Raw genomic sequence first — 24842 nt, forward strand, 5'->3', positions numbered from 1 at the left:
TAAAAGATAATCAGTTGAAATGAGGGCATTGGGCTGGCCCCTTCTCCAATATAACTGGTGTCCTTATACGAGGAGGCAATTTGGACACAAACACACAGGACAATCGTGGGGAGACAAAGGGAGAAAGTGGCCATCTACAAGCCACGGAAAGAGGCCTTAGAAGAAAGCAACCCTGTCTACATCTCGATCTCAGATTTGTAACCTCCAGAACTGTGAGAAAATAAATTTTGATTGCTAAGCCAGATGGTCTGTGATACTTGGCTACGCAGCCCTAGCAAACTTCTATGGTTGGACAGAAGTCAATCACTGCAGAGACACAGGGAAAAGAGTACTCACACATTGCTGGTAGAAATACTTGTTTTAACACCCTTTTTGAAGAGCAATTGAGCAATAGTTATTAAATATTTTGTTTCCAGCCCGGCTGGTGTGGCTCAGTGGTTGAACATCGACCTATGAACCAGGAAGTCAGAGTTCAATTCCCAGTCAGGGCACATGCCTGGGCTGTGGGCTCTATCCCCAGTGGGGGCATGCAGGAGGCAGCCAATCAATGATTCTCTTTCATCTTTGATGTTTCTATCTCCCTCCTTCTCCCTTCCCCTCTAAAATCAATAAAAACATATTTTTTTTTAAAAAAAAGTTTCCAGTTCTTTTGTCACTACAACAATGCAATTAAACACATGTACACACACACACACGCACACACACACACACACACATTTATCCTCACTTACTAAATAGGGCTTTTATTTCCATAGACAAATTCCCAAGAGTAAAATTGCGGGAGCCAGATGGTAAAAATATGCTTTTCTTGTGGGTTCCCCAGAGTCCTATTGTTCCTGCGATTACACTATAAAATTGCTGCTATCAAAATATTTCATTTCCTAAAACTCAAGTAGCATATTAAGTATGAAAATCAGTTAGAAAAATCACTGTCAACAAAATAAAAGGCAGCGAAATTCTGTAACCATGCAGATTGTATTCATTTTCTATTGCTGCATAAGGGACTACCACAAACTTCGCGGCTTAAAGCAACACATGTTTATTATTTCACCATTTCTGTGGGGTCGGCATCCAGGAATGGCTTAGCTGGGTCCCCTCTACACGGCTGCGATCAGGTGTTACCTGGGCTGTGTTCTCATCTGGAGGTTCGCTTGGGGGGAAATCGACTTCTCAGCTCCTTTGGGGGTGTTGGCAGAATTCAGTCCTTTGTGGTTGGAAGACAGAAGGCCCCGGCTCCTCACTGGCTGGAGGCTGGAGTTCACCTGCAGTTCCTTGCTGTGTAGGTTTCCTCGATGTGGCTACTTACTTCATCAAGCCAGCAAGAGAGCCGGGGACGTGGGTATGCTAGCGAGACTAAGTTAGACAGTATAATCACGGAGTGGCATCCCATCCTGCGATTACAAGCAAGTCACGTGTCCTGTCTATACTGAAGGGGAGGGGATTATGCGAAGGTGTGACAGAGATCATGGAAGTCACCTTACAATCTGTCTGCCGTACAAGTTTAAACCCTTCCTGGCCTCTGAGTGAAGACACATACTTCTCTTTCCTTAGGACTCTACTAATCAGACTAGCCAGTGTGCCTGACTTCCCAGAACAAGTCAGGAAAGATACCTGGTCTTTCTTGGTCCCTTCCTAGACTTTCTATGGCTTGATGTTGCTTTCCCTGGTTTTGTTACAATTAAATTCAAATTAGCAAATACTTGTTGAATATCTTCTAAGTAACAATCTTTTCAAAGGTTGTGAAGGTCTGACCACTTTCATTTTTTGAGGCTACTATCATACTAAAAATTTGGAAGAGATACCCAATAATGGTTATAACATTTTTGCATATTTTAATGAGAATTTTAGAGCTTAAAATATACAATATCTGAAATAAAAAGAATTCATTGAATGGACCTAGTAGAAGAACAAAGTTGAGAGCAGAAGGAGTCAATTAATCTAGATATTGTCTAATCTGAAAAAGAAAGAAACTAAGAGACAACATCAAAAGGGATGATATACAGGAAACTAGAATCCCCAAAAATAGAGAATAGGGCAGAAAAAATATATGAGGAAATGATAGCAACAAAACTTTCCACACTTGATGAAATATATAATGTATATATTCAAGAAGCTTAGCAAATCCCAATCAGGATAAATACAAAGAAAACCACATCGAGTCATATGACAGTTAAATTGTTTGTGACATGGCTTCCAATAACCCCAACCTTCTGATGTTCATGTCCTTGTATAACCTCCTCCCCTTTTGTTCAGGCTGACTTTTGTGACTTGGTTTAGCTGAATAGAAGACAAAAAAAGTTATGGGATGTACTTCTATGATTAGGTTACCAAACTCACTTTTCTCTTGGTAGTGAGCTCATTCTCTCTCTCTCTCTCTCTCTCTCTCTTTCTCCCCCCCCCCCTCTTCCTCCCTCCCTCCCTCCTTCATTCTGATTTTTGATTCACAGAAACCGTCACTGGTCGGATTCCCAGTCAGGGCACATGCCCAGATTGCGATTTCAGTCTCCAGCTGGGGTGGGTACAGGAGGCAATTGATTGATGTTTCTCTCTCATGTAGATGTTTCTCAATCTCTCTCTCCTGTTCCCTTCCTCTCTCTCTCTAAAATCAACAAAAACATATTTTTTTAAAAAGATAAACTGGGAGATTTCATACCCACCAGAAGTGCACTACAAGGAATGCTAAAGAAAGTTACTCAGACTGAAAGAAAATGACACCAAAGGGAAGCCTCAGATCTTCGGGAATAAATCAGGGCCTTTAGGAACTGTAAATATCTAATACCTATTAGATAAGGTGATGTGGAGGACAAACGTGAATATTTACTATTAGGCTTACCATTTAAATTTACTACAAACTTCATGAATTAAATATACCCACTAAGAACTTCATGCCTCTCAGCCGCCAAGACAAATAAAAAAAAAAACGCCCTCTGGCAGGCTGGCAGAGCCTCAAAGACAGCACTGAGCAGTCAGGCTACACATCTCTGAGAATCAGGATGGGAAGAGGTGACCTTTGAATACCTGGCAGGGGAGGCAAGCGCTCCCATTTATGGGCCCATAAAATGTCTCCCTCTAGAGCTGGTTGTAAGAACAGCCACCACTGGAAATGCCCACCGAGGAGGGTAGCCCCAACGGAGAGCCAGGTTTCAGTGAAGGCAAAACTTGGAGGTGAGTTCCCAGTGAGAGCTGAGACAATGAGAGAGTTTGTTTACTCTGTGGACCAGCAGTTCCTGAAGATGCAGGGAAATGCTGTGTGGAGAGGTGGGAAGTAAAGTTTAAGGTCAGGTCAAGGACAAGAAAGTTTAGCACTGATGAGTGAAGACGGATGAACGGCAGGGTGAATTTGATCCTGACAGGCATCTGGCTCACCCTTGGGAGTGGCATCTCCAGGCCACTCTATAGCACCCTAGACTTTGGGCTCACAGCGTGAGCTCCTGTCACTTCCAGCAACACCCGTATCTGTTTACCTACTCACTCTATGTTCATCTCAATGACCCTGGTCTGCCCTCTTCAGAAAAATAGATTTTGGACAAATAACCGACAGCTTTTTGTATTCTAGGCTGCTTGTCTCTAAAAATTAGCTATGCATTCCTCATGGTGCTTAAATACCCATATAAGAAGAATTTCTCTGCAGGATAATTGGCAAAGAGGTCACTCAAGGTGGTAGACTATAGATAATTTGTGTCTAAATGTGGTAGGGCTCCTTTACAGAATTTCCTTTGCTATTTGAAATGTAAATTTATTCTGTCTAAAAAGGCAAATTCAATTTTCGGTGCAAAAATGGAATTATTTTCTAGGTAAAACTTACCTTCTTTTTGATGCTCCCTACTGTGATATCCTATTCACCTGAGAAATAGATCAAAACCTGGAAGCAGTTAGCAAACTTTAAGTTTCTGGAAGAATGCTTCTCAAAGCCAGACTCATTCTTCTAAAACACAACAACAACAGAAACCTTACTTACCTGCCTGAGTTACAAAATGTCTTTGTGAAAACTCTGCAAAAGAGTTCTAATAAACAGTCAGAATTGGGTAAGACTTTTTTTTCCTTATTCTTAGTGTACAGAGCATCAGAATGCATAAGACCAGGCAACAGGTGAAGATTTGTTCTTGAACAACCCCTGGATGCCTATCGATTTGATACTTCAAATTACCTGAGGTTCAAGGTTGGGAAGACTTTTCTTCCTGCTTCAAAGCCCTTCTGTATCAGTCTCTTACTGACGTGTCTTGAGATAATATGATAACAAATGCGACCGGAACTAAGAAAGGGGAGGGGGTGTTAGTATTTCAAAAGCAATTTCTCTTTGTACGGACCCTAATTTTTAAAAATAAAATATTAGGTTAAGACAAATTACCAGGGCCACCTCATACTTGTTATTGGTCAAGAACGTTACTCTCCAAAAAACAGTTGGGAAAACTTCAGAAAATCCTCTTCTGACCGCATTTAAAATGTACTGCCTTCTGTGCCCCCAGTATATCAAGGTTTTAATATAAATTTACTCATCCTGGACATCTACCACTTGTTCTTCAGGCCTCAATTCAGAAATCAGGTCCAACAGGAAGTCCTACAGAATCCCCACTCTGTGGTGCCATAGCTGTGGAGCCTTAGCCCTGCCAGCTATACTTAATGGCCTGTGGACTTCTCAGACGGACCTCACTAAGGGAGGGAGAGGTGTTCTTGTAACCATAATAACAGGATGGACTCTTCTTTTTCTTGAAGGAAAATACTTTAAAACTATCATTTTAGTGGTCTCAGCTTAACTAAGGGTAAGAGCCCTTTATTACACCTGAAAGGCCCCAGGAGAAAATATAAAAAGGAACTAAATACTCTACAATTTAAAATGATTTGACTCCAAGGAGGGTGTGTTGTGGAAGGCAGCCCATTTCAAATCCCATGTAGCCAGAAAATGCCCTTCATTATTATGGCTTCTGATTTACTTGTTCCAGAGAATTAATGTTTCTTTGGGGCAGTATATTATCTAATATAACATTTAAATCACAGTTCACGTGGATCAGGATTACAGTAATGGGTGGGATAAGAAAGTACTGAGTTTAAGTCACGGAGAAAAATGCTTACCTTTACTGCCAATATTTAATTTTATTAACTATTTAGGTTAGAAATACTGCAAGGAGATGGGTTATAAACAGATCAAATACATGCCAGTGTGAAAATCAGGGCTTAATACTATTTATAAATAGTACTATATTAGTAAGAACTTACCGCTAAAGTTGCAAGTGACAGAAATCTACCTTGAAATAGATTCCTCTAGTAAGAGGAACTATTATAAAACAATGGGATAGTTCAAAGAATTAAAGAAAAAGCCACAGGGAACAGTCAATTTCAGGGACCTCAGGCTAAAGGAAATAGAAGCTTGTTGCCTTTAAGCTTCTCTCCCCTGGCCCCCACACCTCATTTCACATCTCTCAGTTTTCTGTTTATCTTCATTCTCTATTATTGCAAGTTCCTCTCTACTCCTTTCAGCTTTACTAAATAATAAAGAATAACACAGACCAGTGATTAACCAATAGAGCGACACTTTGGAGAATAAAGGAGGGTTGGGACAAGGTGGCTTAATTGGTCTTGGACCAGAAGTAAAGCACATCTTCTGAGACTAGGAAAAAGTAAAAAGGGGATACTTACAAATAAGTTTGTAGAAAAGGATGTTTGGACTGTTAAGGTATTTCTTACCTGCAAGCCCTGAGAGCCACAAATTTGGCCTATGCTAAATAAAATGGCATTATTCTGATAACCAAAAGTAATGGACATAGATCAGGATAGCTAAGACACTCCGTATCCAAAGGGAATGAGGGGCTAGACATAGCACAGTAGGTAAGAGTTACTTTTTTAAAATCCTGTTTATATCCTAACTAGTAGCCCTGTGCACGAATCCGTGCCCCAGTAGGTCTCTGCTGCCCTCCTGTAGCTCCCTCCGCCTCCCTCCCCCTCCCTTCTCCCCACCTCATAGCTTGCTGCCCTGCCCCCTCCTGTAGCTCTCTGCAGCCTGCTTTGTGCCTCACTGGCCCACCCTCCTACTGACCCATGATCTGGTCGTGATGCACTTGGTCCTTACACCTCAGGGCGAACCTGCTAATAGCATATTCCTCTCTTATTATATAGGATAAGTTGAGATTCTCCAAGGAACCTGTTTCTTTGTATTGTTATTTCTAGAAATATTTCTATTTAAATAAAGAACCATTCAGGGTGCCATCTCCTTGGTCAGTCTGGAGAAGCTCTTTGATTTTACTTCTAATCTATGCATTTAATAATTATTATTATCTTGTTACAGAAGACTGGAGAAAAACCAAGCAACGCCCAGAGAAATGGAGTTACACTGTTTATTACACCGGCGGGCTCAGAGAAAGATTTCAAATTCTGAGCAAAGCAACAAGCAGGAGTTTTCTTTTTATTAAAGCTTAGTAGATGTCTCGCTGGAAGCCTGTGGCCTTGAGCACAATATAATTCTATTCAGTTAAAAAAATACATCTGGCATAAGAGTATGGGAGTATCAGTCCATATCTTACAAGGTCAGATAGCTATGTTTATCTTCCCTGTTATTCAAGCAAGCTAAAAAGCAAAGTTAATTTCCAGAATAAGGGACCTTCTAAAAATAGTAGAGTTGACTCACAGAACAAGGGACTATCTACAAAGCAGAGAATTTCAAATAGCCGTTTTACAAAATAGAGGTTACTATGGTTAACAGTACAGTTATACAGTTTGGTTCTGCTTCTCTGGGAAGGCTCTAAATGTTGGGAAAGTTATAGGAAGGATTAGCCTTTAGCCTTTTTAATCTGAAGAGTTACTATGTGCCAGTGACTGTGTTTTGGTCACTATTTATACTTTATTTTGCATGTTACATTTAGATCACTATCTCCAATCTTCAAGAAAATATTTTTGGAGCCCCCTAATCTCATGAGCAGCATGTCTCTGAAACATTTTCATATTGCTTTCTAGAATTATTTTCACATATCAATGTAATGTTAGGTTGCTTCCATTTCAGAGGTTAGTGTGTCTAATCTTATCTTCAACTATTCAGATTACCTAGAGTTCCCTATAGACTGATTTTAATGAGTATGCTCTTTAAACACCTTTTTAAGTAGGAAAAATTAATCCGTGAATTCTATTTTCTAATTTGTAAAACTAAGGGGAAAGAAGTGAAACCCCAGACAAGAAAAGCTGAAGGATTTCATCACAACCAAACCAGTATTGCAAGAAATGTTAAAGGGACTTCTTTAAGGAGAAGAAAAACAATAAAAAATATGAATAAGAAAATATCACACACACACACACACACACACACACACAAACACTAAGTTTTATTAATGAAGGGAAACACGTGATAAAAACAATACCTTGTTAAAAAAAGAAAATAAGTGAATGAGTTAGTCAAGAATACTGTGTATCACGGGCAAAGGTAAATATAAACTTTAGACTCTTCACTATCTAGACTTAAAATAAATTTAGCCAAATAAATCATTACAAATGGTAATATTCGAGGGTAAAGAAAAAGGGGGTTACCAGACCTCTAAAGTTCCTTTCAACTCTTAAGATCATGGTTTTCCTTAAAGACCAGTGGCTTTAACACAAAAACAAAAGGCTCTCTAAGTATGTTTGGGCTGTCCCTACCAGACTGAGCCTAACACAAGTGGCTCAATGTTGGGCGGTCTCCTGGCCATGCTGCGCAGCATCACCTGCCTCTGTTTCAGAGTTAAATTTCTCCTGAGACAGGCACTTCTAAAGTAATAATGAAGGAGGACCATCGAGTAAATCAATAAACTCTACAGCGAAAAATGGGTATCATAAAGAAACTCCTTATGAGCCTGGATACCATGAGTAAAACAGGATTCTATTGAGGTCCTTCCTGTGTGCCTAGCGCAGTAGGTGAATCAAAGTGTAGTCTACAATTACTGCCCTGCTTAAATTTGTTTCCTTTCGTAAAATGAGGATGACACCCCACCTTCTATCTTTCCTCTTCCATTCTACTTCCCAACTTCTATTAGCTTTTAACTTTAGCTGTAACTTTACTTTTACATTTTTTAATGTTATTTTTAACATCACTGTCTAACTTTTTTAACATTGTTTTGTCTATCAGTCAATTCTTTAAACATTTATTTTCTCAAAACCATAATACATACACATGACGAGAGTCCAACTGTGCGAAGGTATACATAAAAAGACAGTTTCCTTTCCATCCCAGACTGATACTCCATCCCAGAAGTAAACGACTTCTATGAACCCTCTTGGAAATGGTCTGAGCGTGTGTGGCAGCTATACATATATTTTATGTGTGTGTGTTAGAAAGGAGATGGAGACATACTACTATGGTTTGAATGTTTGTGTTCCACCCAAATTCATATATTGAAACCCTAACCCTCAAAGGTAATGGTATTTGCAGGTGGGCTTTTGGGAGGTACTTAAATCATGAGGGTAGGACTTTCATGAATAGGATTGGTGCCTTATAAGAGGCTCCAAGAGATACCTGGCCCCTTCCACCAGGTGAACTTATAGGAAAAGTAGGCAACCTGGAAGAGGGCTCTCAGCCAACCAAGACCTTGGGCGTCCAGCCTCCAGAACTGTGAACAGTAAATGTCTGCTGCTAATAAGACACCTAGTCTGTGGTACTTTGCCATAGCAGCCTGTGCAGACCAACACACACACACACACACACACACACACACACACAAACACACACACACACACACACACTCTTATACATGAATGCAGTATTAACTATTGGCACATCGATTTTTTTCCCCTTAAAATATCAAGATTGTTCTATTTATAGGCATAAGTAGATATGCTTCAATCTTTTTTCAAAGGTTACTTATAGTACATTGTGTGGGTGTGTGTTGGTATTAAAGACTAAAAACTAATCCTAATAATAATGTTAAAAAAAGATGAAAAATATTTTGATACAGAATATTTTGTGAGCAGTTCGGTGTCACAAACTGTTTGCACTGAATAACGTTACCTTCTTCGCTGCATCCCAAATTGGGAATTCCTTTTGGTGTTGAATTGATGCCAACGGCCTTTCCATTGACAACGCTTGGTAACTATCTGACCAAAATTTCCCTACTTCTCTATTTTAGTCCTTCATCCCAGGAAAACTGCTCTTACCAGCATCATTCATGACTCCTACTTGCCTAAGCACTGTACACACACATACACCTTATCTCACCAGACTTACCTGCTTCCCTGGCCTGTGGATCTCTCTACACCTTTGGTTTCAGGAATTTAGTTACACCTTTCCTAGTTTTATTTTTCTCAGTTTCTTTTACAGATTCCTTTTTCTCTTTGTGGCCCTTCAATGTTGGTGTCCCTCGGCTTTTCATTCTCAGCTCATATTTCTCATTTTACATGCTTTTCCTGTGTAATCTAGTTAGGTCTCAAGACCTTAGGTCGCTATAATCAATTAGTAACAAATCCCTTCCTCCAGTCCTGATCTTAATTATATATCCAACTGAATGCTAGGTATCTCCCCATGGAGAACGTATCTAGAAACTAATTCATCTTCTGTGTACCTCAAATTGGTAAGTCTTCAGTATTTACCTCCTGTTGTTGATACAATCATCCACCTAGAAGGCACCAGTTTAGACTACTCCCTTCGCTTTTCTTGTTCATATTCAACCAATGCCCAAATTTTGGTAATCACCTACTAAATGTTTATCTCTATCCCTGCTTCTATCCTTGCTATACTGCCGTAATTTAAGCCTTATCATTTCTAGACTACTTCAACAGCCTAATTGATTTCTTTGCCAAATTCAATTTCCATCTAAAATATCATTTGAGCCAAATCATTCTCTTGCTTAGATCTCTCTGGTTCTTTTCCATTACCTGGAGAGTAAATTGCTTAACCCTATGACTGCTCTAAAGGACTTTATGTAGGTCAGCCCTTGCCTACCTCTCCAGTCTCATCCTGAATTGACTTCATGCCCAGGAATACAAAACTATTTGTAGTTTCCTAACACAATTCAAGGTTCTTTATATTTTTCACACTTTTCTCAAATATTTTGCTCAATATTTTCCCCTACAACTTGAGCATATTATGTCCTGTTTAAGAAATATTTGACTACCCAAAATTATAAAGATAACATGAGTAGGCATCAAGGTTTCTTGTTTTACACATGGATATTCAATTGACCCAACACCATCCATTGAAACGTCCATGTTTTTCCCTCCACATTTGTACAGTGTCACTTTTCCATAAAATATTCACATAAGGATTTGTTTGGGAACCCTATTCAGTTCTATTGGTTTACCTTCTTTTTTTAAATATGTTTTTTTAAACTTATTTTATTTTAGAGAAAGGAGGGGAAAAACATGGATGTGAAAGTAAAACATGGATCACTGTCTTCCCCATCCACCCTGACTGACAGGGGATCGAGCCCACAACCTGGGCATGTGTCCTGACTGGGAATGGCGACCTTTTGGTGCATGGATGACACACTCAACCAACTGAGCCACACCAGGGCTCCATTGGACTACTTTCTAATATCTGGGAGTATAAATCCTCCAACTTTGTTGTTCTTCCAGATTGTCTTGACTATTCTTGGTCTTCTTAAATGTCCATATAAGTTTGAGAATCAGCTTATCAATTTATGTGCGTGTGCACACATGTACACACACACACGCACACATGTACACACACACACACACACACACACACACAAAACCTGCTTTGATTCTGTTAGGGATTAGACTAAATCTACAGATCAATTTGGGGAGAACTGACATTTTTACACTATTGAGTCTTCTGATCTATGACCACAGGCCACCTTATCCAGTTACTTGTGTCTTCTCTAATTTCTCTGAAGACTACACATCTTTCATTTAAATTTAATCCTAGGTGCAAAGGGCTGGATGCTGCCCCAAAGACATTAGGTCCTAATATCTGGAACCTGGAAATGTTACCTTATCTGGAAAAAAAAGGTCTTTGCAGATGTGATTACATTATAGGTTCTTGAAACAAGGGATAATCCTGGATTATCCAGGTGGACCCTAAATGCCATTAGGGTCTTTGTATGATAGAGGAAGAGGGAAATTCAAGACACACACAGAGAAGGTAATGTGAAGATGGAGGCAGAGATTAGAGTGATGTGGCTTCAAGCCAGGGAATGCCAGCAGACACCAGAAACCAGAAAGGGCAAGGAACAGATTCTCTTCAGAGGCTCTGAAGGGAATAAGACTCTGCCTTCTTGATTTTGGACTTCTGGTCTCCAGAACTTTTGAGAGAATAAATGTGTTTTAAGCCACTGAGTTTGTGGTAATTATAGCAGCCATAGGATACTAGTATGCTACGTATTTCATATTTTTTTATGCTAGAGGCCTAGTGCACAAAATTCGTGCATGGGGTGGGGGGGGTCCCCCAGCCCAGCCTGCACCCTCTTCAATCTAGGACCCCCTCAGGGGATGTCTGACTGCCTTTCGCAATCCGGGACCACTGGCTTTTAACTGCTCGCCTGCCTGATCACCCCTAACCACCTCTGCCTGACTGCCTGATCACCCCTAACTGCTGGCCCAATTGCCCCTAACCTCCTCTGCCTCGCCCTGCAACCGGGACCCAGGATTCCCTCCTCTGGCCATTCACAGGCACCCAGGACCCGGGCTTCCCTCCCTCTGGCCAGCTGCAGCCTCTGGGGACCGTGGGCAGGCAGCCTTTCCTGGGCTGCAGCCGCAGGCGCCCGGGACTGCAGGATGGGCGGCTTGTCCCTCTCCTGGGCCTCATCCTGGCTGGTCCCCATTCCTCTTTCGCAAGCTCATTTGTGCCTGGCTGGTCCCCATTCCTCTCTCCCCAGTGTTCTGAGCAGTTCTGACGTGAGGGCGCGAGGGTGTGACAACCATTTGCATATTAGCTCTTTATTATATAGGATTTCTTTTAAAAAATTCATTTTCTAATTGTTCAGTGCTTGTATCCTATATAATAAAAGGCCAGGGACCATAACCGTCACAAGCGGAACGGCCGCTCGACCAGTCGCCATGAGATGCATTGACCACCCCTCAGTCCCTCCACCCTGGCCTGCGAGTGGTGGAGGGCAGGGCGGCGAGTGGTGGCGGGAGGAGCGACGAGCGGCGGCGGTCGGGGCAATGAGCGGTGGCGGGCGGGGTGGCGAGCGACCAGCAGCTGCAGGCAGAGTGACCAGCGAGGAGCGGCTGCGGGCGGAGCGAGGAGCGGGTTGGCAAGCCACGAGCGGCGGTGGGCGAGGTGGCGAGCGATGAGCGGCGGCCGGCGGAGTGACAAGCGGAGCAGTGAGCCCTGAGCAGCAGCGGGCGGGTTGGTGAGCCATGAGCAGCGGCGGGCGGGGCGGCGAGTGACGAGCAGCGGCGGGGGGAGTGACAAGTGGCGGTGGGCGGGGTGGTGAGTGACGAGCGGTGGTGGGCGGTGCGGTGAGCGATGAGCGGCTGCGGGCGGTGCGGCGAGTGACAAGTGGCTGTGGGCCCAGCGACGTGGCGGCGGGCGGAGCGACACGTGGGGCGGTGAGTGTCGAGTGGCCGTGGGCTGGGCCGCGAGTGACGAGCGGCTGAAGGTGGGCTGGCAAGCGAGGAGCAGCTGTGGGCGGGGCGGCCAGTGATGAGCGGCTGCGGACAGGGCGGCGAGCCACAAGCGGCTGCAGGCAGGATGGTGAGCGACGCGTGAGTGGCAGCAGGCGGAGCAATGAGCGGCGGCGGGCGGAGCGACGAGTGATCAGTGGCTGTGGGCTGGGTCGTGGGCGATGAGCGGCCGCAGGCAGGGTGGTGAGCAACAAGCTGCTGCGGGTGGAGCGACGAGCAGGGCGGCGAGCAACGAGTGGCTGCAGGCTGGGCCGCGAGCGAAGAAGGGCTGCAGGCAGGGTGGTGAGTGAGGAGCGGCTGCAGGCGGGGCGGCGAGCGATGAGCGGCTGTGGGCTGGGCGGTGAACGACGAGCAGCAGCGGGCAGGGCGGTGAGTGGCGGCAAGCGGCGGCGAACTACTCGTGCATGATTTCGTGCGCTGGGCCTCTAGTATAAAAAATATAATTGAACTTTATATGCTGACTAAATCCAGCAACTTGCTAAATTCACTTATTAATACCAATAGTTAATGGGTTATAATTTTACATATAGACTGTCATAATTTCTCCAAATAACACATTTATGTATTTCTTTCCAATCTTTATATACATTTTTTTCCTTGTATGTTTGCCATCGCTGAGATGTCCAGTACGATATTGAAGTATATCTTCAATATTTTGATTTTGGAACTATGAGAATGTACCAGTATTATCTGTTCCAAATTTAAAGTACAATGAAAATATAAATAAATAAATAAATAAATAAATAAATAAACAAACAGCCAAACAAAACAACTAACACCCTCCTAATTAACAAATGAAAAGCCCTTTTCTTAAATGCTTAATGTGGCTGCCTTTTTGGACATTGTTTATTAACCCTTTCTTAAAGCTTTCTTCTTCCTTGTTCAGATTCTTCTATTCCTTTAACCCAATAGACATTCCCAAAATTTTTTCCTTAAGTCGTTTCTTTTTCTAAAGTTGTCCTGTTAATTACTGGGGAAATCACTTCAAGGCCCTTTATTATTCTTCATAATCAGGCTATGTTCCCATGTTCCTTTTCTTCAGGGGCAAAATAGAAACTTTCTTTTCTTTTTAAAAATCCTATAACCTTCCCATCTCCCTCCCTGAGGTCCTTCTCTTAAGAGTGGAATGCAGTCTACCTTGCTCTGCCTTCTTTGCTGTACCAAATAAATAAATAAATAAATAAATAAATAAATAAAATAAAGGTGTAATCTTTTTACTTTAAGGATTTTATTATTAATAATAATATTTTAATTATTAATGTAATGTTTAATTAATATGTAACCGTATGCAGAAATTCTTTTCTGTGGAAAAGTGGGTGTTGCAAAGTTGGGTGTCAGAAAGCTGGCTTACCCAGAGGCCTCAGAGTGACATTTCTTTGTAATTCACTCAATTCAGAATCTGGCCTTTGTGTTACAGGACCCGAGATGCTGAGTCATGTTCATCAGAAGCTCGTGTATAAGACAGAAGTACCAATGCATTGACAGTGAAAAATATAACTGTCAAGGCAAATGGCTATACATTTCATTTGGCCAGGGCATTCTCTCCTTATAGAAAAATCCTATGGGAATTAAAATAATATTCACAACTGTAGTTGTTGAATAAAAGGATTAGAATAAGAAGGTTTAGTTGTATGATTTAAATATTAAATGGAATTCTACCAGGCTTTGATAGAGATGAAACCATCTCCATTAACAGAACCAGACAGATTTTGTACTGCCCCGGAGATTTTCCCCTTTAGACAAGGCTTCTGCCAAATATTTACTTCCCAGGCTTTTCCTGGCTCACTGCCTGATTTCTTTGAGTGAAGGCTTGCTCCAGTCGGGGGTGGGGGTGGGGGGGTGCTTACTTCTGGTTTGATCTACTCTGCATTGGCCTAAAAGAGAATTCTTCCAGGGCAATCTTTTTAAGTATTTGGGAAATTCCGTACTGTTGATTCCAAATACTACTCTTGCATATACCTCTGCATAGTGAATGCTCACAGTTCAAACACTTACTCATGAGGGAAGAAAGAAAGAAAAAAAATCATCAACAGGCCCCAACACCAGGCAGCCTGGCACGCGGCCAAGGCCCTCAAATCTGGTGAAGGAAAAACGCAGTTCCCTGTTCCTTCTGCCCTCATGCAATTCAGAGAAGCATTACAGAGCACATCCCCTGCCAGGCTGCAAACCCTGCCAGAATGCGGCTCTTGCCTCACCTCTGCTTCAGGGCTCCGCCCTCTACAGCTCGGCCCCAAGCCCTGACCACAGGGCAGCAGCACCCACTGGGCAGGCGCCAAGTAGGCAAGAACCCCGTCCTCATGTCACCACTGACAGCCCCCACTCCCAAACTAATGCAATAGCAAAAAAAGGAAAGAAAAAGAAAAGGATCAGAAGAGGAAAACGGGGGTAAAGGCTTAAAAAAAAAAAATAAAACTCTTGGCAAAATAGAGCTGCATTGCTCAGCACTGGCAACTCAGCTCGGCACCATCGGTCTCTTCCTGGGAATCAGGTCCCCGTTCAGGGATTAAGAAACAAAAACTGCATTTAAAAAAAAAAGAAGAAAGAAGCAAAAACTGCGGGCCTAGTCTGCTCGGCCTGATGGGCCCGGGAACGCGAAGGTCGCTAGCTCCACTGACCGACTCCATGGCGGGCCGAGCGCGCGCCACCAGCACGGAGCCGGCGGAGGGGCCCGGAAACCGAGCGGCCGGCCCGCCGCAGACCCAGACGGGGGCCGGGCTCTAGCTGGGGGCCCACCCGGCCCCCGCAAACCCCTCGGAAAAGGGGGGGCCGCTCCTCGGACTCGGGCGCCTCGGGTCGCGCCTCCCTCCGCGCACGGGCCGCGTTCCTTCCGCCCGGAGAGGGCAAAGAGTCCGCGGCTCCGCGCGCGCCGCCCCGGCTCCAGGGCGCCCCCTAGACAGGCAGGCGGCCGCGCCGCGGCGGCAGCTTCACCCGGGCCCCGTGGAGGGGCCGCGATCGCCGGCGAGCTGGGCTTCCCCGGCCTCCCCGCGACCCCTCCCCGCGGCCGGCACCTCCCTGCGGGGCGGAGTGATACTGGCGGCGGGGTAGCGCGCGGCGCGGCCGAGCGGGGAGCCCGGGGTGCGCGGGGAGGGCGGAGGGAGGAGGAGGGAGGCGGGGCCGGGGCGGGTGGTGGTGAGGCGACTGCGCTACTGCCGGACCGGGGCGGTTATGGCGGCTCCATATTAACACCCTCCTCCTCCTCCTCCTCCTCCTTTCCCTCCCGCCCGCACTCCTGAGCGATCCCCCCTGCACCCCGACGCCTCCCTCTCCCCCGCACCTCGCCCCCTCCCCGCATCTACCATGCCCGGCATGATGGAGAAAGGGCCCGAGTTGCTGGGGAAGAACCGGTCGGTCAACGGCAGCGCCAAGAGCCCGGCGGGCGGCGGCGGCGGCGGCGCCTCGTCCACCAACGGCGGGCTGCACTTCTCGGAGCCCGAGAGCGGCTGCAGCAGCGACGACGAGCACGGTGGTAGCCCCGAACTCCTCCCCGCCAGCCCGCCGCCCCCTCCCTCCTCCCCTCCCCCAGCCCCCTCCCTTCGCCGCGCGCCCGCCCTCCCTCCCCTCGGCGCCCGGGCGCTGCGGTAGCCTCGAACTCCCGGTGCAGCGCTGCAGCACCCCGCGACCCCCGCCCCCGCCCCGGCCCCCGCCCCCCCCGCTCCCCGCCCCCACCCTCTGCCAGAGCCCCGAGTGCCCGGACTTAATATCTTCCCAGCCACCCGCCGCTTCTTTCCAGATCCCTCCACAATTTTTATATTTTATTAAGTGTCTCTTTCTCTCTCTTCTTTTCTATTCTTATTCTCTCTCTCTCTCTCTCTCTCTCTCTCTCTCTCTCTCTCTCTCTCTCTCTCTCTCTCTCGGCATTGCTTTGCAGATGTTGGGATGAGAGTCGGAGCTGAATACCAAGCCCGGATCCCTGAATTTGATCCAGGTAGATATTTAGATATATTTTTTTCTTTTTTTGCTTAGGCACAATGCTGTCTCCCTTTGGCTGGGGTTGGTTTGGGGTGCACGGGGTCGAGGGGGGCGGATGGGGCAGAGGTCCGGGTGTGCAGAGGGGATGCAGGGCCGGGATGGGCAGGCGTCTCTGGCGGGGAGGCAGGCTGTCAGGCTGGGCAGGGCTGGGACACAGGGCGTGTGGGCAGATGTGTGCATGGCAAGGTGAACATGGTTTCTTTGGCGGCTACTTGCCCGCTGGTGGCATCGCCCTTCTGCCCTCCCCTGAGCTCAGGGCGAGGTCGGGGAGACCTAAGGGAGACGGCCCAGGGCGGGTCGGGGGGCCGCGGGGCCGCGAGCTGGAGGACAGCCTGTGCACACGGGCTGTGTGTGAGCATCATGCCAATGTCACTGGCCGGTCGGCCGGCCCTCGGGAGCGAGGCGGCGGATGCCCAGGCTGCTGCCACGGGGTCGGAGCCCAGGGCGAGAGCCTTCCCCAACCCCTACGCCCCAGGGATTTCTTTCTTTCTTCTTCTTTTTTTTTTTTCGTTCTTTTTGGCTGGGTGGTGTAGCTTTGCTCCAGACAGCTCTGCAGAGTGTTGGAGCCAAGGAGAGAAAGGGATGGGGGAGGGGGGGGAGGGGGGGAGGCGAAGCCAGAGGCACACACCTCGCTCTCGAGCCAGCCCTGGGAGTCAGACCACAGGACAGTGGCGGCAGCTGCCAAGGAGACATTTTCTCCCGGAGCAGCCAGGTTCCAGCGTCCTCTGCCAACCGGGCTTGCGGGCTCCCTGTCTACTTTTCTACAAACAGGTTCTGGCGGTCACGGGATTTCTGCCTGGACGGGGATTGGGCGAGAGTTCCGCATATGGAGGCGCCCTGGTCGGAGCCTCCCGCGGTGGAGCGTGTTTCCTTCTCCCAACCCCACCCCAGACCCTTTTTAGTTCAGGCTTTGAAGGCGCTGGGTTTGGATTTTTTTATTTATTTTTATTTTTATTTTTTTGCCCGCTCATAATGTTGCATCTGCGTTAGATATTAGTAGGGCTCAGTTGTATTTTCTTGGGGAAATCGCGTGTTTATTTGATTGTAAGGTATAGCTGGCAGTGCAAAATGACTTTTACTAGCCATTGAGAGAGTTGTAGGTAGCAGCTGTTCCTGTTGAGAGAGAGAGAGAGAGAGAGAGAGAGAGAGAGAGAGAGAGAAATAATGGGTGTTAAAAAGAATTGTCAGTGCGGGCTATTTTTCAAAAGGTAAAAGCAATACAAGAGTCTTCAGCCAGATCCAGGTTGCCCTCTAAATGACATGGTTCTTACTACATTTTGCTCAGAGCTATCAGTGTGGGTGCTGGTGGGCTTCAGATGATTGTAAAGGTTTTGTGAAATTAGTTTTCTTTGATGTAGCTAGTCGGTGAACGGCACTCATTCCCGATCCTGGTTGTCTCAGGTTTTAGCAGGACCGTTGGAAAGACCATGCTTTGGCTTCAGGTAGATGGAGTTCAGTTCCCAGCTCTTATTTTTATGCTCTGAGCAAGTCACTGGTCTTCCCTAAGCCTGTTGCCCTACGTATAAAATGGAAGTAAAAAAAAATATTCATGGAATTCTTGCCAGGGTTATGTGACTGGGCAATAATTCACTGAAGATTAAATTTCATAATTAAGAATGATTTCCATACATTTATACCTTTTTATATTTAGAGCTTTTATTGGGGCTCTGCTTTTTTGGAAATAGATAAACTTATTTCCAAATTAGAATTCAGGCGCCAGAATTATTTCATTTAACAAACATACCTACCTTTTTGCCCGACTAGTTAGGATTATAGAAGGGTCTTGTGTTGAAAAGCCAGATTTCATACTGGAACAAATTCGTGCATCATGGCCTGATCACTTTAAAGCAGCGGTTCTCAACCTGTGGGTCGTGACCCCTTTGGGGGTCCAACGACCCTTTCACAGGGGTCGCCTAAGACCATCGGAAAACACATATATAATTACATATTGCTTTTGTGATTAATCAGTATGCTTTAATTATGTTCAATTTGTAACAATGAAATTGGGGGTCACCACAACATGAGGAACTGTACTAAAGGGTCGCGGCATTAGGAAGGTTGAGAACCACTGCTTTAAAGCATGCTTTTGTTTCATAATAGACTAAATACTAGAACAGATTTCAAAATTTGAAAAATAATTTTTAAATGCAGACGACTTTTTTTAGGTGGTTTACATGGCCACTATTTGGATTATCCAATTTATCATCATATTTTGCTTATTTTGAACCTATGAACATTTGTCAGGGGGAAAAAAAATCATTGAAATATTATTACTTTTTAAAGTTATATTTTCAATTTACTTACTGAGACTACAGTTGATACTCTTTATTAGAATAAGGATAAATGTCACATTCTTTAAATTCACTTATTCATTTTATCCTTAATCTCCTGTAGAAAAATACTTAACCAGAGGGCACAACTAAAACCAGTTACCATTTAAACTTAGGTCACTTGACTCTTTATCACAAGACCCGTAATCAACCAGTGTATAGTTGTCTATAGATGTTATAGGCAAATCTTTTCAAACAAATGTAGCTTGTAAATTATTAGACAGTTTTTTAAAGGAGATATCAACCATCTATGCCATTCAACATAGTACCACTGCTTTATTTTACTCTGAGTGTTACATGATTGTGTGAAGTTTTTATTTCACACATCAATTTAATATAATTGGGTGAGAATTTAAACATTTCCTTAGAAAAGAGAAAAAAGATTTATTAATGATAGAAATTGAGATATGGTAGCTCTTCTCTCTCCCTTTTTCTTTTTCATGCCATTATCTTTAGCCTCATAAACCACTTAGTCCATCTTCATAGAGATTATTCACCCATAACCATCTAAGACATTTAGAAGAATTCCTTAGGTGCCAAAATTATTATGATCAGAATGTAGGAAAAGTAAGGGGTTTTGTGTGGTTGGGGGGGGGGATACATTTATGGGAGGAGATGATGATGATGGTAGAAATTAAACACAAAGAATAAATTATTAAATGACTTTTAGAAAATATGAGAAGAATTGAGATTTAAGTTAGAATTACTGAAGTTAGGAGATTAGGAATATAGAGTGTCCCCAAAAAATGTATACATACACTTTGAATAATTATAAAGATGGTGTTTATTAAAATACATTTTATTCTCAAAACTGAACTATCAGCTGTTAAAATGTGGGTACATTTTTTGGGGACACCCTGTAGTTTACATTAATTAATAAGCCATTGTGAAGAATGCCTTTTATAAAAATTTACTAACTGGATTTCTGATTATTTTCTTAGGTTCCTTTTCTTTTGATTCTTTACTAGGTCTTTGCCTACTGACGATGCTTATATCACAAGGAGCAGTTTTGTGTAGTGATTAAGAGTTTCACCTCTTGCCATATGCCTTTTAGCTAATATGACATAGTGCCCTGGGACAAACTACCTGATATATCCAGACCTTAGTTTTCTCGTTTGTAAAAGGGAATGTTAACTATAACACAAGATTAAGTGAAAATTAATGTATATAAAGAAGTGTTCTTCAAAATAATTTACCTGCATACATACACATAAGATAATTTTGAAAAAAGAGTCACTTAATTTCAAGTTGGCATCTATCTTTTGTCATTTATTTTAAACTAGAGGCCCGTGCACGAAATTCGTGCATGGTAGGGTCCCTAGCAGCTGCCAGTGGCCGGAGCCTCCCTTCCCCAGGGCCTCCCTCCCCCAGCTGTGGGCTGCCAGCCAGGGCCTGCCTTCATTCCGCGCCTCCCCCTGGTGGTCAGCACACATCATAGCGAGCCATCAAACTCCCGAGGGGACACTTGCATATTAGTCTTTTATATATATAGATATATAGATAGTTGAGAAATGTAATCTTCAGTTTATTGAAAATATTAACACTTTGGAATAAAGCTTTTATATCCTTATTTTAAATATATCCAATTAACTATAAATACTAATGTGATGGTATCTATTCTATAGACTATATATTAACAGGCTCCTGACAATCTGAAAGTTTACATTGTTTCTTTTTGTCTTTGAAATTGTTTCCATACATTTCCCCACAGAATTTTATAATGTATTTTTGTGCTTGAAAGTGCTTTATTGATCACCTAATTTCTCTACCACCATAATATGTATTCTTGTTAACAAAGGTTCTAAGTGTTAAAACTCTTTTGGCTTGAGTTATTACCGTTAATGCACAATTGATTAAAATTCTAGTCACGTGCCTTGAGTAAAGGAGAGCTTTGCCGATAGCCTTTGGCACTACAGAAATTTTAAATTTTTAGGCAGTGCTTTCTTTTTTTTTAAATCCGCAGAGGCAGGAGAGGCTTCCACCACCGCCGCTGCACTCACCAGCCGTGAGCCCAGCTTCTGGCTGAGCGGCACTCCCGCTGTGGGAGCACACTGACCACTAGGGGGCAGCTCCTGCATTGAGCATCTACCCCCTGGTGGTCAGTGTGCATCATAGTGACCGGTCATTCCAGTCATTCCGTTGTAATGGTTGCTTAGGCTTTTATATTTATAGACTAGAGGCCCAGTGCATGAAATTTGTGCACTGGAGAGGGGCCCCTCAGCGCAGCCTGTATCCTCTCACAGTCCAGGAGCCCTGCTGTCAATAACCCCAAATAGGTAGGCCCCGCCCACTCAGCTGGGGCTCCGCGATGAATTGCCCCTGCAGAAGGAGGCCCCGCCCGCCCACTGCAGTGCCACCGCTGGTAGCCTGGGCCTTCCTTTTTGGGGTGATTGACCGCGGGATTTCTCCATCGATCACCTCAAAGAGGTAGGCCCTGCCCACCTGCTGCAGCGCTGCCATGGGGTAGCCTGGGCCTCCCTCTTTGGGGCAATTGATCCCGCCCCCATAGAGGGAGGCCCCGCCCACCTGCTACAGCTGGCTGGTCAGTAGCCTGGGCCTCCCTCTGCAGGGCAATCATGCAGTGATGGCCGGGCCCCCAACCAGTCGCATCACACCCGCCTAGGCTGGTCTGGCACCATTCGGTGTCATAGAGTGGTTGTCTGGAAGGTCATCCGAAAGGATGTCCAGAAGGTCGTCCAGCTGTCCAGTCTAATTAGCATGTTACCCTTTTATTATTATAGATATTGTTTAGGGAGTAATGAGAAAAAACTATGTGTTCAGTATAGGTACAACCATCGTAGGTAGGCCTAACTACATAGTACATGTCCCCAACAGCATACCATTTCTTTTCCAAATATTTTGATCCCGTGGTTGGTTGAATCTGTGAATAATGTGGTACCCATGGATACAGAGGGCCAACTGTACTTTTGTTTGATAGTTGTTGGTTTTCACCAATTGGTCTCATAAACATACTTTACTAACTGTAGTTAAGAAGATCTAAAATTTTTCAAAGGGATTAAACTTTTAAGGGTTTCATTTAACATTTTTAAAAACTTGTTCAATAATTTTATTTTCAGAACTGTGATCCTACTACAGTTTTTTAAAATTGTGGTAACTTGCTACCTAGGTTTTGGTTGGTTGGTTGGTTTTTTAATCACTTCAAAAGTTAGGATGCTTCTAAGGCTTGGTTATTTTGTTTGTGAGTCAGGTTTGATTCTCAGTACTATTCATGAATATCAGACAGTTTTGAGATATAATCTTCAATATTGTTGCAGATAAAAGTAAAGTTTTAAACTTTGCGTTTGTGTCCTTTAAATATTTTAGTTCATTTTGACTTTCGTCATGGAAATGGTGAAACTTGATTGAATGCAAAGTATCTGGGGGGATAAAATGTTTTTAATAATACAAGTTAATTTCTAATATTATATTATTACAGAGGAATCAGGTTTAACTTGTCAGAAAAACTAGAAGGTCATTTCAGCTATTCAATCTCCTTTCCAGAGGGTTGATGAGAGGGGGTATCAGCCACTTGTGTTAGAGCCCCATGAGGTGTTACTCATTCATACTCTTACTTGATTGATAATATGAGAAGAAGCTCTTCCAGAGTAAAGAAAGGAACTTAAGAAAGAGCTGTTTTCAATAATCATGTACTAGGGATAATAAGTCTTATATAAGCATTATCCAAATGCTTACCATTCGCTGCTACTTTATATTAACTCATTTAATTTTTGAACAACTGTGTGAAGTAGGAACTCTCATCATCCCTATTTTTAAAGATGAGTTACATTGGGGCACAGATACATTCAATAAGTTTGCTCAAGGTGACAAAGCCAGGAAGTAGCAGAGCTGAGTTTCAAACTTGGAGTGTAGCTCTCTGATGGTTACACTCTTAATTATTATACTAAAAAGTATCTCATTTTTTGTGAACATCAGTCATCTCTTGGCCTCGTTTAGACATATATGATTGAAAACAGTGGCGTCCATTTCAAGGGTTAGGGAAAGAACATTGTGAAATGCCTAATTAGGTGTTCTCTGGTGCCAGGCACGATTATTCTACAAATGCCCCCCTAGCTATTAGTGCCCACAGCTTGGGTGCCAGTCTCTGTCAGATCTTACAATGCTAAGAATTTTGGGGAAAACTTAACTGTTATTCTTCGTGGGGGAAAATATTTTTTTAAAGTTTATATTCGTTTAAGAGATATTTAATGAAGATATTTTAATTCAGGCCTTCTGTAATGCAAGAATCAGATGCAAGAAAATGTTTAAATATTAAGCATAATATACTCTTAAGACTTGAGACTTTCCCTCAAGGGCATGTACCTTGGTTGCAGGTTCCCTGGCCCTGGTTGGGGTGCATGCAGGAGGCAACCAATCAATGTGTCTCTCTGGCTCTCCCTCTCCCTTTCACTCTCCCTAAAAAAAAAAAAAAAAAAAAAAAAATTCAATGGAAAAATATCCTCGGGTAGGATTAACAACAACAAAAAGACTTGAGACTTAATGCAAACCTTTGTTGCAATCTGTGCTTAATTAAGTAGGATTTAGATTATAATACATTGTGAAAAAGAATCAGTGCCATTTTAAAGGATTGAAGTTTAGAATACTCATTTGAAATAGCAATGGAGTTTAAGTAATAAAGGCTTCTGACCTATTTAGATGGGATGTCTGTATTATTTCCATCGAATGACTTGGCTCTTTTTTTGTGTGCTTTTATTTTATGTGTTTAAAATCAAATATATATTTTATTTTTTAGCAAGAGAAAATAACAAAATTTAATACATAGTATGGAAACCTTGCATGCATGAGGGAGTCAGAGACCCACATGCAGAAGAGGGTCAGAGATAGACAGAAATTGTGGCCATGAGTTGCTGGTAGCTATCAACACCTTATAAAAATCAATTATGACAGGTTTATAAACAAGTCTTCTTAAAATAGGTGGCAACAATGCTTCATTTGTTGGTAGTTTGAATTACCTTGAATGTACCTATGAATTAGGAAGAAGCCAAGGAAAGACCAGGCCTCATAGGCATGTACTTGGCTCTGCGATAGCTGTGTCAGGCATTCGTTCATTCCGTCTATTCTTAATTTACCTGCTGTTTATCAGTAGAGCTCGATTTTTCTGACTTTTTAGATTATAACAAGTTAGAAGTAAAATTAGAAACAAGCAATAGTGTACTCCTAGATTAGAGGCAGATTCTCAAATTACTTTAAAAAGAAGTAGCATTATTAACTTTTACATTGTTTTACTTTGTTTTCTTCTTACACAGAGCACATACTTTTATAAATGTAAAATGTAATAAATGAAGTCTAAAAAGGAATAGCTGGCAGACTTCTAGCAAGGAATAAGATTAAATAAAAACTATAAAAAGCAGATACAAGTATTTAAAAATTACAGTAATCTTGGCCCATTTAGATATAGGGCAAAACAATTAACTTACCACCTGAGGTATTCTCTACGGTTTTAAAAGAGTTTTTAATGACTCCTAAGTAATGTATACAAGGTTAAGTCAGTTATTATCTATAAAGAAGTAGGGATGTGTAATGTACTTAAAATCTTTCTTTTTAATTTAAAGGGGGTAAGCGTCAGTGTTTATGAAATTTCCTTCATTTTTATAAATGGGATATTTAATGTATTTGATGTAAATCTGTTTTCCTTCTCTTTATTTTTCTGTACTTTGTCTCTTTGCAGGTACTGTAATAATATAGAAACAAACTAATCTTGGTTATACTCATTTTGAATGTAAATAAAAATCCATCGTATTCAAAGTAATTAATTTTTCCCCAGGTGCTACAAAGTACACAGATAAAGACAATGGAGGAATGCTTGTGTGGTCTCCATATCACAGTATTCCAGATGCCAAATGTAAGTTTTCTGAACTTGAACATTTATGTCAATAGGCATCTACTAACCAATTCAAAATGCAATTTTTATTTGTTTTGGGGTCTCTTAGATTCTCATAAGAAAAAACAGTTTGTCCTTGTTTTGTTTTGTTTTGTTTTGTTTTA

At 43.1% G+C, this 24842-nt stretch overlaps 2 protein-coding genes across 11 annotated transcripts in view; one reads left to right on the top strand and one right to left on the bottom strand.

The window, feature by feature from the left end:
- Window positions 1-11831: 11831 nt before the first annotated feature.
- LOC132220628 (proline-rich protein 36-like) lies at window positions 11832-15952 on the bottom strand. 2 transcript variants are annotated; one of them, XR_009449827.1, is made up of 3 exons: window positions 15837-15952; window positions 14736-14867; window positions 11832-12965 (listed from the first exon to the last, which is right to left on the bottom strand). XR_009449827.1 is itself a non-coding variant. In XM_059673922.1 (2 exons), the coding sequence occupies exons 1-2, from the start codon at window positions 14537-14539 to the stop codon at window positions 11989-11991; spliced, it is 981 nt and encodes a 326-aa protein (XP_059529905.1). In that variant the 5' UTR covers window positions 14540-14725; the 3' UTR covers window positions 11832-11988. The 2 variants fall into 2 exon arrangements, 1 of the variants encoding a protein (XP_059529905.1); XM_059673922.1 differs by lacking the exons at window positions 14736-14867; window positions 15837-15952 and adding an exon at window positions 14536-14725.
- Window positions 14877-24842, top strand: part of RCOR3 (REST corepressor 3) — a 42920-nt gene continuing 32954 nt past the window's right edge. For 2 of the 9 annotated variants that reach the window (XM_059673913.1, XM_059673916.1), the window contains exons 1-3: window positions 14878-16006; window positions 16409-16465; window positions 24622-24699. In XM_059673913.1, coding sequence (XP_059529896.1) covers window positions 15838-16006; window positions 16409-16465; window positions 24622-24699 — 304 coding nt within the window. In that variant the 5' untranslated portion in view covers window positions 14878-15837. Of the gene's footprint in view, window positions 16007-16407; window positions 16466-24621; window positions 24700-24842 lie in introns of those variants that run through there. The other 7 variants (XM_059673918.1, XM_059673920.1, XM_059673915.1 and 4 more) reach the window with 6 other exon arrangements.

This window comes from Myotis daubentonii, chromosome 18, assembly GCF_963259705.1.
Source record: "Myotis daubentonii chromosome 18, mMyoDau2.1, whole genome shotgun sequence".
NCBI lineage: Eukaryota > Metazoa > Chordata > Mammalia > Chiroptera > Vespertilionidae > Myotis > Myotis daubentonii.